Consider the following 12,845-nt stretch of genomic DNA (forward strand, 5'->3'; position numbering starts at 1 on the left):
TTTTTAATTCCCTTCTCTCCTTTGCTCACTGTTTGCTTTTTTTTTTCTATTTTTTTTTTTATTAATTTTATTTTTTTGGCCCCTTCCTCCTCTGCTGTTCAATCCAGGCTCCAAGGCAGCTCCTAGACCTGGAGGTATCGGTAGCGCTGCAGCAGGTCAGCCTGGCATGGAGGGAGACAGCATGTTTTCCAAGATCCTGCCTGGAGGAGCTGCTGAGCAGGCCGGCAAACTAGGAGAAGGTACAAAAATGAAAAAATAAAATAAAATAAAATAAACATCAACAAAACGTTTAAACAGACTCTAACCAGGAATTTAGTTGTATCTGAATAAAAAACTATTGTCTTTAACAGACACGGAAACAGGGTCAGTGTTTGACTCAAGAAAATCAATTAAGTACCAAGCAACAAAACGAAAATACCAGTTTTATAAAATCAAAGAAAACAAGCTGACACTGTTGAAACAAAAGGCTGCTCTAACACTGAATTAATTAATAACAGTAACAGCTGACACAGCCTTGTCACGTTACTTCTGTCACCTTTTCATAATGTGTCCCCATTATTGTTTAAATAGGATCCTTTTTATCTTAATGAAGGTTTTACATATTTAAATAAAAGCAGCTGTTCATTGTCTGTTTTTCTCTTTTCTTTTCTTACAGCCATCTCTGGTTTTGGCAAAAAGTTTACCTCTTTATTCTGAGATGCTAATGTTTAAGGTATGTCTCTTTGTATTTTGCAACTAATATTGCAGCTGGTTTCCTGTACATTGTATGTGAGCAAAAAGAAGTAAAAAGTGCACAGTCACAGTTTGACAGTGCTTTGGTATTGCAAATGAAACAAAAGGCAATTTTCCTGCTTGTCAGAGCAAAATCAGACAGCAGTAGTTCTAGTCAGTACTTCATGAAAAAGAGCTTGAAATATTTTTTATTTCCTCAGTGAACAGCAGGTATAAAATAATACATTTTTGGAACAATGATAGCTGCTGCGTATTGTGTGTTTTCTTCTTGTTGAAAGTGTAGAGGAGGCAGCTTAAAGTGGTTTACACAGAGCAGTCAGTGTGCTCCTGAAGCAATCTGAGCAGTGTGTCTTCATGTGTTTGTTTCTCTGTCTTGACTTTTATTTTTGGTTTTGACTGCTCTGCATGAGGAGGGTGAGAATTTAACACTGACAGTGAGAACTTGTTTCTCACATGACACGGTGTCTCTATCAAACAGGATGTGTGTTTACGCAGCAGGTTAACGGCTTGACGTCGAGCAAGTTTTCCTCAAACGAGCTCTTGAACTAATTTATTTCTTTTTAATTTGAGACGTGAGCCTGAAAATATAATAGGTTCTAATCATCAGCTCACCCAAAAAAATAACACAAGCAGGCTTTGTGCAGAAATACACTTAATTTTATGAACTCAGTTTGGGCACAGAAAGGATTGAATTAGCATATCTTTGAACACTCTGTTAAATAATGTGCTGCAACCAAGAGTGGTTATTGTGACTTATTGCTGTTGTTCTGCACTTTATTATAAATTCATGCACTGCTCCTCGCAGATACTGATTTTAGTTAATGGTGCCAATGCTTAACTATTGAAGACCCCTTATTACCATTCCGCAAATAAATTTTGTTCTGTATCTCACCACACAGCAGTGAATAAAAAACACATTAATTATGCATCAAATAGTGTGGCTTAATTAGAAAAAGTGTGCTATAACATTTGGTAGCAGTACGTCGAGCAGCGTAGACAAAAAGTGATAAAAACCTCAATGGTGATCAATGGGAGTTTGACAAAACAGATGAGAAAACCCAACCCCTGGTTGGAGCTGTATACCTCAGACAGACTTTATTGTAGAAATAATTTTCAAAGTTTAAACAGGTCATAGAAAGTTGGATATTACGTGTCTGAACTTGTGCTTCGATATCTTTTATGGTTTTCACATATTCCCTGTTTAAGTTTTATGATTTCTTAAGCTTTTTCTAAAGAATATTCAATTGACAAGTGATGATGTCACACACATTTTAACTTTTAAAATCTCTCAAAATGTCAAAACCTTTGCAAACAAACTATTTTTACTCCCTCACAATTTTTGGTACATATACTAATTATACATCAAAATGTAGGGGGTTTGTCTTCTTTGGTCCAGTTTGTCTCCCATTGCTATAGGACTTTGGTTTTTGGTTTTCTCTCAGGTGCTTTAACATTTCTTATAATCTTGGTTGTTCTTACACTTTTTATAAAGTTTATGCCTAAAAAAGAATACTGCAACACGGATGTTGGAATTTGGGGCAGTGGCTGAATTGAACAATTCAAAATTTGCAAGTTATGCTGTTTTTCTTACTTTTAATTACACAAAGAATGTATATGCATTTGCAGGACTTTAAAAATATCAAAATGAAGACATGAGGCCACGTACCAGAAAAACCTGCAACGTTCCCTCTGCTTTTATTTTACTAATTAAAGAGACATGAAGAAGAGAGATGGAGGTGACCGAGAGGAGAGCTGAGCACACTGGTGAGGACTTAGATTGTTTAACCCGCAAATCTTGTTTTTAAGTTTCAAGTCAGTGATTTTAAAATATGTGATAATCTGCCATTTTTAGTTTAACAGCTGTTTAATCTTCCTCTAATGAAGTCACCATCACTTCCAGGGCTTTAAAATCTGCCCGCCGCAGTGGAGGAACTGGTTTCATGTTAGTTGAAACCAAAAGTCTCCCATCTGAGTTGTATTCATACTAAAAGATAATGTACATTAAGAACTAATGTATCCTCCGTTCCCTCCTTGTTGAGACACAAGCCCAGTGTTATAGCTCAGGTTTAGAGATGTAAGAAGAAAATGCAGATGTTGACTAAAATCTTCCTGCCTTCTCCTGCAGCCAACAGGGACTGAAATCCTCTGGATGCTTCATGTTTCAACACAGAGCCAACACTGTCAGAGAAAACCTGCTGCTCCCTCTGACACGTCAGACTGTAAGTTACCTTCAATTTCACTAAACTAATCACAAAAATGATCATTTAGGCTGTAAAATTATCCTCTAAAACTTTATTTTTCTTACAAATTCACTTTGAGAGATTATAACTTTTTATGCAATAGAAGCAGTGTTTTTTAAACAGCATGCTATACAGGGAGAGATGCCGAAAGTTTCATGAAATAGAGCATTATTAATTCAAACCTTGACACAACACAGCTGTAGTTAACTGATTACTGCGCCTTGAGGATTTCTGCACATCACTCATTTAGGCTTTGGTCATGTGGAAAGAAGCGGCATGCATCACCTGCTTCTCCAGCAGCCTTACATCATTGTTGCCATCCTTGTGTTTACCTTGTGCTGCTGTTTGGCTAACGGCACCGGAAAACTTCTGGCATCTGGGTTTCAGGAGTTTAATAGCTCCCAACCGGCTCTGCCAGAAGCAAAGCAGTGGAATTACAGTTCAACATAAATACGATCAGAGAGGCACTTGTTGCTTTTTTTCAGTCTATGCATGAGCCTAAAAAACAAATGAAGCTTAAAAGCCATCAGTTTGTCTTTAATTGTTCAATCTGTGACACTGAAATAAAACAAAAAGCCTAATAGTCCTTGAAGGAATGCATATCTCCTGCAGGCTTTCATACCAGAGTTTTAACTAAGATTGTTCTATGATGAGAAGAGACAGAGTTACAGTCTTTTCGGTTAAACCTTGTAAAAATGTCCGATCTCATGCGATATTGCAAGATCTCTGTTAGCGATTGAGCTATGAGTTCAAGAGGACTCCCAGCAACTACTATAGCCAATTTTAGCTCAATGTCTGTAAAATCGACTGAGTTCTAGCCATTTATGTGTTTGATAAGGTGGATTAGCTGTGGCAGCCATCTTACACTGGGTTGATTTCAAAGGTAAATCTGTTGTGGGTGTAAAGCCAGTGATTATTCTCTGAGAGTTTCACTAAAATCTGTTCAGTGGGTCATGAGATATTCTGCTGAAGCTACAGACAAGCACACACACACAAACATTATTGCCTATCGCCTCCATTGGGGGTGAGGGTGGGTGGGGTTTTGGGGAGCCTTAAAGTTGCTGTAGGATTTCAAAGTGTGAACACAGTGTTGCATATGTGCTACAGTCTGAATCTAGACTTAGTGTGTGTGTGTGGGTGTGAGTGTGTGTGTGTGTGTGTGTGTGTGTGTGTGTGTGTGTGTGTGTCTGTGTGAGCAACCATGCTCTGACTCTCCCCTTTCTCTCATTTTCTCTCTCTCTCTCTCTCTTTTCAACCGTTCTGCTGCTGTCAAACATTTTATTTTAATTTATTTATTTCTCCTTCACTTTTTCTTTTAGACATTTCTTAAATTATCATTATAATTATTCACAGCAAAACAAGATTCATGCTTTGTTTTCTGTCTTGTCGTGTCTTGTCTTGGTCCCTGGAAACACTGACAGGATGTCACTTATTTTTGGGGGTTATTTTCTCGTTTGCTTGTTTTTCACTGATTCGTCATCATTGCAGTTCTCTTGCTTACTGAAGTAAAATACACTAAGGTTCAAACACTATCTATTCTAAGTTAATAGTTTAGGATCTCATCCCAGGATGCACACATTATTGTTCTCGTGTCTTCTGGAAGATTTTCTTGTGGGTTTTCGCTCCTCTTCAGTCACAACAGCATTATGTTTCTGACTCACTCTCTGCCAGTTTAGCCTCAAAGGTGTTTGATCAGGGTGAGTTTAGAAATGTGGGTATTTTTCTTTTTTTTGGTAACAATACATAAGTCAGCCCTGTATTTACTGGGTACAGCCTCGGTTCCTACCTGATCTTATTTGTATTGTAATCTTTAAAAAAAAAATAGACTTCTTCGATTTGAAAACATGTTTGCGTTTCAAGAAGCTGCATTTACTTTTTTTCTGATTTGGAACATTGCCGAGTGTTTCTAATTTATGAAAAGTCAACTATAACACAAACACAAACGTGCGACAGTACAGCTCCAACTCCGCATCCTCTTTCTGTCCAGTGACTTAGTCCTTGTGTGTGTTTGTTGTGTACCAGCCCTTTGGGGCTCTGTGTTCACTGGAACAGATTAAGGTTGGATGTATGCAGCTTGTTTGGAGCTGCTAATCTGGGTCAGGCACAGTGGGAAAGAAAAGTGCAAGACACTGATTATAAATAGAAGCATAAATCTATTTTCAGGCGTGAGTTGGGTGCCGGTCCTACCAGGAAACAGGAGATCATGAAGGTGCGAATAGACCAGTCGATGTGATTATTGGCTCTCAGGTCCTCAAAAGTCTGAAAACAAACAAAAAATGAAATGCTAAATGTTAGTATGTTTTTAAGGAAAAAGAAATATCTGTAAAATCCAGTTTTAAACCCTTGATGGCAGATGCAGTCTCTGCTCGCTCTCCGTGTTGCATCATGTGTTCTGTGTTTTGGAGCTAAACTTGAAACCAGATAATATGTAGGGATTATTTGAACCCAGGGTTTAAATATTGGACCATAATGGTAGTCAAAACATTTAGTGTTTTGAAACTGAAATGTCTTACCATCCTTGTTTATTTATGGAAAAAAATAAGGTTTGTTCTACAAACCTGAAGTCCTTTTCATGGAGCTATACTGTTGTGATATGTGTAGAATTTAGTTTTGGCACATTATCAAAATGTAACAATGTCTTCCCTAAAAGAAAATAGGATGTGGATGGTGATACATGCTGTTTCAGACCAGTTTGCACTTTTGGTAAAATTTTCCCAGATGGTTGTTTTGACTTATTTATAACTCAATATAGTATTTAAATGATTTTCAAATCATCGTGTTAAGTTTTCATTAATAAATTGCGCATCAATCCAACACTGTTGCAAACCAAAATGTTAAAAAAAGCCAAACTTAAATATTTTTCAGTTGTGTTACCAACACAAAGGTTTGTCTCTGTATTTCCAAGAAAAGTAAATGTATTGTTTGTTCAAAATAAAATGATACGATACAAACCGATATGATATAAAATTTTACAATACAATATGGTGAACTTTGTTGTCCTTTTTGGAATTTGTTAGTCTGCATTGGCACTGATTATTTTCTCTGAATATTCAATATTCTCTGTTTGTTTTAACAGTGAGATGATTAAAGACTGCAAGGTAAATCTGTAGTGCCAAAGTGTACTCTTGATGTCTCTCCTGTTATTTTTAAACGACACCAGAACACGCGTCCTTCCCATTATGTCCCCACAGGTGCTGCGTCAGCACAGGCTGACAGGCTGACTTAGGAGTTTCTCTGGCCTTGTTCTGTTGCCTTGTACAGCTGCTTGATGTAATAATAAACATGGGAGCAATCTTTTTTTATTTTTTTAAAGAAATATTCATTTCTGGATCTATTTCATGGCTTGCTGCCACAGGTTTTTATATCATTATTATGTTTTGTACCAAATAGGCATCAGGGAGATCTAAGAGAGGAAGGTTCTTCCCATCAGAAGATGAAATACACTGATGAGACATGAGCGCTCGAAAGAACAGCTTCCTTTGAACTCTATAAATAAAAACTAGTAAGAATTGTGATGGGGATGATTTTATCAAAGAGGAAACATTTTTGATCAGGGCTTCATGTTTGATCTAAAAGATGATTGGTTTTGTTCAACTTCCCAATGTACCAGCATGCTGTGCAACAGAAATGGTTTTAAAATGGATTCTGCAGATGCGAAGCATCATCATCTTCATTATTAGTTCAAAATGTGCCTTGATTAAAAAACTCAAAATCCATTTTTTCACTCTCTATGGAGAGATTTTAAAGCTGAACGCTTGAGCGTCAACGTCACAATTTTAAGGCTCATCTGCCACCTAGTGGCCAGATTTATTAATTACAAAGCAGCAGTGCCACCTCCATGTGGAGCTGAGCCTCATTGTGTTTAAAACATGTGATCTCCCATTGATCCCTAAATATACTCTGAGCATCAACGGAGCGAGAAAGCTCTGTGTTTAAAACTTTACCAATAACTATTAGAATCAACTCTGTCTGTTTTTAGCAAAAAAATCTCATGAACCACAAAATGGATTTTTTTCCAGGTTGTGATCATTTTGTGTGTCTACAACTCAACAACTTTTGGAATAAGAAACTCAAGAAGGCTGCCACAACCAACTCACCTTAGAAAATACAAAAATGCTAGAACTTAGCCAATTATACAGATACTGGTCTAAAATTTTATGTGATAATGCCCGAGTATCTTCTCCAACACATAACTTGAGTGCAGCACTTTGCTCAATATCTCTGCCTATAACCTTGGCATTAACTGTTAGAGGTAACCATGTTTGTCTGTTAGTAAAATATTGCACAAACCAGGGGACAGATTTCAATGAAACTGCAGAGATATTTACAAATTTATTACACAACAAAATGCATTAGTCCACAGTGGGATTTTTCGACTATTTATACTAAATTACTTTTTTTCATTTTTATTTATTTTTTAGACATTTCTGGCTCCGAGCCAACATCCGTGTCCAGAGGAACTCTTCGTTTCCACTCAACAGCCCCCAGCCTATGAGCAAAAATATTGTTCAGACTCTCAAATAAACCTGCAGCAGCGATGAACATCTGCGTCCCTTCATTATGAAAGAGCAGCTGGAGGCTAAATATGACAGAAGAAGAAAGAGGGTTTGGATTCAGATCCTCCTCCATGCCAACAGCGGGAGCTCTGCGCGTTCCAGAGATCTGCACAAAACAAACCCAGTGGAGGACTGAGGACTGCAATGTGTCAACGAGAGCTGCTTTTTCCCGCAGTTGCTGTGGCGTGCAGAAATCCTTGGCCTCACAGTCCTGTGCTCAATCTACGAACTTCAGCAACACCACCTCTCTCCTCTTTTCTGTCTCTTTTCAAAGTAAAAGCGCAGGGCAAATGAGAAAACTTACCACAGGTTTTTCTTGTACTAAAGACCAAACATCAAGAAGGAAACTAGGCAACCACAATGTCACAATGAATGAAAACAGACGATGATGATGCAACCGACACATAAGCGAGCACGTTGGCGTGCGTTTCCTTCCACGGTTTTCTCTCTTTCTGTCTACATTCCAGATTGGAACTGTGCCCTTCTTCCTCACCTTTCTGCGTTTCCTGAATGCTGATTCTTTCTTCTTTCTAAATCTCCTCCAACAATCCACAACTTGCCATTTCTTTAAAGAAAAAAAAAAAAAAAAACGGAATTGTGGATTTTAAAAAATAATAATTTGGAATGCATGGAACTTTATATCCAAGACCTTACACTGTTTCATCAGAACAGAGGCCATAAAGACAGAGGGAAACACATTTTAGCTAGATAAATAATAGTACAGAAGGTTCAAGCCACGTGCGAGGATCTGGCCTTGGGAAAAAGAGGAGCCTTTTGTTTACTTCTGTGCGTGTGTTATTTTTCTTAAAGAGATGATATGATGTAGAGAAGCTGTATGTAAAAGGGTTGTTTTTCAGCCACTGCAAAGCCATGAAGACAACATTTACCTGTAGATTGTGGCAAATGCTTGTCTCCAAACGCTCCACGCAAACCTGGCTTTCATTTCTTTTCTTTTTAGTTTTTTCATTTTCTTTATAATTTACCTATGCTATTTGCCTTGATTTTATGTTGCAGGTTAATAATATCGCCTTAATTATCTTAAGTATTTAATTTTAAAGTAGAAGTGGCGTCGTTTTTACAGCATCATATCCACCCCCACCTTTTTTATGTAGTAATATCAGCTGGAACACCGGCCACAGAAAGATTCATTTATATTTTTTTAAATTTACATTGTTTTTGATAATTGTTTGTGATGTTATTTATATTTTATTTATTTTGTAACTTTCTTTTGTTTTTTACTTTTTATCTAACCCCCCTGTCAATTTTTCTGACTATTCTTTACTATCAATAATCATAAAAGCAATAGAGTAAGAGGTAAGAAATAGCACAATTTGGTGTCGTTTAAAAAGCTGGTTGAATAGAAATGTGTTGCCTTCGTGTGTCTAATTTACCACTGAAGTTGTGCTAAAACGCACCGCGAGGTGAACGGCAGTGTTGTTGAGCTGCTGTTGAAATGCAGCAGAGAGCAGGAGTTCACCTGTAAACCAGGTGGAGGGGGGTTGGTACCACCCAGATCTGTTCCTCCTCACCCACAGTGAGACGGTGACCACCGGATCGGACCGATAACACTGCTTTTATTAGCTGGAGTCTGATCTGAAAGCACTGCAGGGCAGCAGGGAGGCACTGAGAAGCAGACCATTGCAGCAGAACTGGACTTGTCTTCATCACCTGCAGGGGTGGGGGTGGGGGGTTTGGGGGTCCTCCAGGATGGACATTTTATGGGAATCTGTAAAAAAAAAAAAACAATGTGTCGCATGTCTCCTCACTCTGTCATATGTGAAGAACCTGAAAGCACACTTGAAACAGTGTCAAAAAAGGGAAGAAAAATCTGCTCTCATGTGACCTTTGAACCAAAAAGAAACACATCACTTGCCTTTTTACGTTCTGTTTTCTAGCCTGGTGGAGACCTCTAATCCCCCCTTTTCCAAAAACCTTTTCTCTCAGACTGTCAGTCGTCACGGAAATTTCTCAGGTCAGTAGTATTTGCCCTGCTGTTGCTCCTGCAGTGCACCGTGGGAATCTGGGGTTTGGTGCTGTAATGTACACGCCGTCAGGCCGGACGTTGCAAGGCCTTGAGCGACACGAACCTCTGCTGTATATCGTCTTTGTGAACGCTCGCTGGGAACCTTCGCATGCTGCCCGGCGCAGAAAAAAGAAAAGAAAAAAAAAAAAACTTAAAAAGTCACCTCTATATTGTTCTGTTCCTACTGTTTGTACGTTTGTGTGTTGGGGTTGTGTATGCGTGTAATTAACAATCATCATCCAATGGGGAAAAGAACAAAAAAGAAGTTGAACCAATAATCGCAGGCAGAGGAGGCGACCTCTCATCTCCAGTCGTTCTATGCAATGAATCATATTTGGGGAAAAACAGAAACATGAGGAGGTAATGGCAAGTTGGAAAAAAAAAGATGGTTAAAGTCATGGTCATTGCTTGTCACTCCTGAGTTATGATTTTATGTCTGCTTTGCTTTGTTCTGGTGAAATTACATAGAAAACTTGTCCCTTTTTTGGGGACATTTTCTCCTCTGATGTGAGGAATCAAAGATCTGTTCATGACAGCTGCAGCAAAGTTTGCAGCTTTGGATGGAAACAAATGCTAGTAAGTGTTTCATAAAATGAAAAACAGGATAATGGTAATGATTAGTTAACAAATAGGACTATAATTTTTAACCTGACGAACAAAGATGTTGAATTAGCAGCCATAGCAAAGAATCCAAGTTGTCATGAACACATCTTTGCAGGTACGGGCCACCTTGATCAGTTTAGCGGGACTGAACTGGGTGCACTAAAAGGGTGTCCAAATTTTCTACACAAAAAAATCTACTATAGTCAGTGGCTGCTCAGGGGTCATTTCTATGACCACAAACTAAATCTATAATAAATATTACAGAGTAATAATTAGCTTTCTTATTGTGTTTCTGCAGGGAATGTTGAAGAAGGAATGCTAATATTAAAGGAAAAAACTAAATCAGATGTCAAAAAATATATTAGAAATTATAATTTAAAGTCTATAAAATAGATTTGATTATAAAAGTGCTGTAAGCTACTGAAGCATGATTCAAAGCATTCCTGAAGTGAATTAATTTGTGCAATAATGAGTTTGGAGCCGGTGTGTGAAGGGATTTTATTTTTACTATTAAAGATTCCAGATTTAAGAGCTGCACACACACACAAAAAAATCCAATTTGTGAACTTTCGGTGCAATTAAAAGAAGCTCTTTTATGTAATTTCAGATTTAAAAAGCAGTGTTTGTGCATTGTCGAAATATCCCTTAAACGTCTTTATAAATCTGATTTAAGCTTCATAAGTCACTTAGCTATTTAAAACATATATATTTCTATTTTTAGAAGCATTTATTAAATAATTCATCTATAAAAATATTTATTTTATCATACTGAGAGAAGACAGAAAGGTAAATGGTGTTAAGGATGAAAAAAGGGAAATGATTTAAGCATAAAGTCTATAGATATATAGTATAAGAAAAGAAAATATGTTTGTAAAGATGTTGCTAAATTTATTGCACAACCAAAATAATCAGATCGTTTATGAGTGTCACAAAAAGTTTATTTATTAAAAGTAATCTCTAGCTCTTTGTCTCCTTTTTAAATTAACCTCAAGAAGAATAATCTGATTATTCTGGTTCTGTCTGGAGCTGTTAAGTTGCACATCAACCCAAACAAACTTCAACTCACAGGTCCACTGCCACTAGATTAGAGACTAGGGACAAGAAATTAAAATCAAAATAGAAAAATAATATGTGAGAGAGTTTAATACCAACTTTCTCTATCGTGTGTTGTATGTTTTTGGGAGTTTGTCAACAAATAAAACCTTCAATAAAATGATCCACAATCACTTTTGCCTCAGGAAAGCACACGCTAAATGCAGCATCGCAATGAAGAGACAATAGAAAGTGATAAATGTGTTCATGCAGGTGCAGGAAATCAGATTTTCAACCGTTTGTGGCACAGATGGCTGCTGTTAACCAGAGGAAATCTGTAATAAGGGAAAGACACAGCCACAAGCACACGGTTAACAAGAACTGTGCCGAAATAATGGTATGTCACTTTTATTTCTTGAGTTATTGGTTTGCTCCTGCATGAATACAGCCACTGGAGGTGACTTAAATATGCATAGCAGTAAGGGCTTTTATACTATAATACTGGTCACCGAAGAAAGCCATCCTGTTACTGCCCTCTAGCCAGTCATAATCTCTGTCTGTACACTGCATGGTGTCTTTCTATTTCCAGGATTGCAATGGACTTCTGCTTAGACCACAGTAATCGCCACTGGGAAGCCACAGCCTGGGTTTTCAGAAGCATTCGAAGAACAGATGTTCTAAAACATCAGACTAAGAGGATTAATAACAACCAAAAAATACATTTTCTTAATGCTAAAAGCTTCAGGTTTTTCATTTCAAATGGAGCAAAACTTTTTTTCCCTACCTTGTAGAAGAAAACAAGCAGATTTCCTGATGAGTTGAGAGAGATGGCCTCCATCACTAACAGGTGCGGCTCGTAAAGCTTTTGGAAAATCCAGGCTGTATGTGATCAGACGTTGGTCAAACCAAAACAGGAAATGCTCACATGCAGCAAAGTGTGGTCACCTCTGAGCTCGCTGTTGGTCTTAAAGGCAGCCAGTGAAGGGTTTTAGAGCTAAATGTCTATATATACATATATATGTATATATATATATATATATATATATACATATATGTGTGTGTGTGTATATAATCTAAATGTTTCCTAGGTGAGAGGTTGTAAGTGAAGAACGCTAAAACAAACAGCCATGAGAAGATTTTTCACCATCAAAAAGCATCTTTTTTGTCTTTCACCTGTAATAAATCATCAACAGAAAATGGCAAACAAGTGCATGACCCGAACACCCCCTCCCCCCGACCACTGCAATACCCGCCCTGCTTCGAACCCGTCCCCTCTTTGACCTTTGACCTCCCCGCTCCCATCTTTATTCCACTGTAAATATCAGACAAACCGACCAGAGTCCGCTTCAAACAGACAAAATGTAAATGCCATGAAGGATGTTTCCTGTAACATGTAAATCTCAAACACACACACATGCACATGCACAAGAGGCACGAGAGGGGCCTTCGTACGACGAACAGCGACACAAGCTGGAGCGTGCGCAGGCTGTCTAAACTCCCTGCCAAAACTTGTGCTTTTTATGTAAGAAAAGGACAAAAACTGAACAACAAACCAGAACAGTAATAATCAAGTTGCATTGTGTACGTATGTGGCTGGCTTGTGCGGACAATTTAAAAACTAAAAAATATTAAAAAATGAAAAAAAAAAAAAACATTGTA

General features: G+C 37.8%; 1 protein-coding gene and 1 long non-coding RNA gene across 5 annotated transcripts in view; one reads left to right on the forward strand and one right to left on the reverse strand.

Annotated features, from left to right (window-relative positions):
- The window catches only part of bsna (bassoon presynaptic cytomatrix protein a), a 93,272-nt gene extending 85,152 nt beyond the window's left edge, over positions 1-8,120 (forward strand). For all 3 annotated transcript variants that reach the window (XM_017411263.3, XM_037976810.1, XM_037976809.1), the window contains exons 12-16: positions 108-239; positions 656-712; positions 2,359-2,496; positions 2,858-2,951; positions 7,394-8,120. In XM_017411263.3, the coding sequence (XP_017266752.1) occupies positions 108-239; positions 656-696 (173 nt within the window). In that variant the 3' untranslated portion in view covers positions 697-712; positions 2,359-2,496; positions 2,858-2,951; positions 7,394-8,120. The remainder of the gene's footprint in view (positions 1-107; positions 240-655; positions 713-2,358; positions 2,497-2,857; positions 2,952-7,393) is intronic.
- On the reverse strand, positions 120-9,911 carry LOC112450363. Of its 2 annotated transcripts, XR_003038943.2 has the most exons (4): positions 9,006-9,911; positions 5,160-5,231; positions 3,305-3,383; positions 129-229 (listed from the first exon to the last, which is right to left on the reverse strand). It is a non-coding gene; the product is annotated as an uncharacterized LOC112450363 (long non-coding RNA). The 2 variants fall into 2 exon arrangements; XR_003038942.2 differs by lacking the exon at positions 3,305-3,383 and having other exon boundaries at positions 120-229.
- Between the last annotated feature and the right edge of the window lie 2,934 nt (positions 9,912-12,845).

The sequence above is a fragment of the Kryptolebias marmoratus genome, linkage group LG8 (genome assembly GCF_001649575.2).
Source record: "Kryptolebias marmoratus isolate JLee-2015 linkage group LG8, ASM164957v2, whole genome shotgun sequence".
Lineage (NCBI taxonomy): Eukaryota > Metazoa > Chordata > Actinopteri > Cyprinodontiformes > Rivulidae > Kryptolebias > Kryptolebias marmoratus.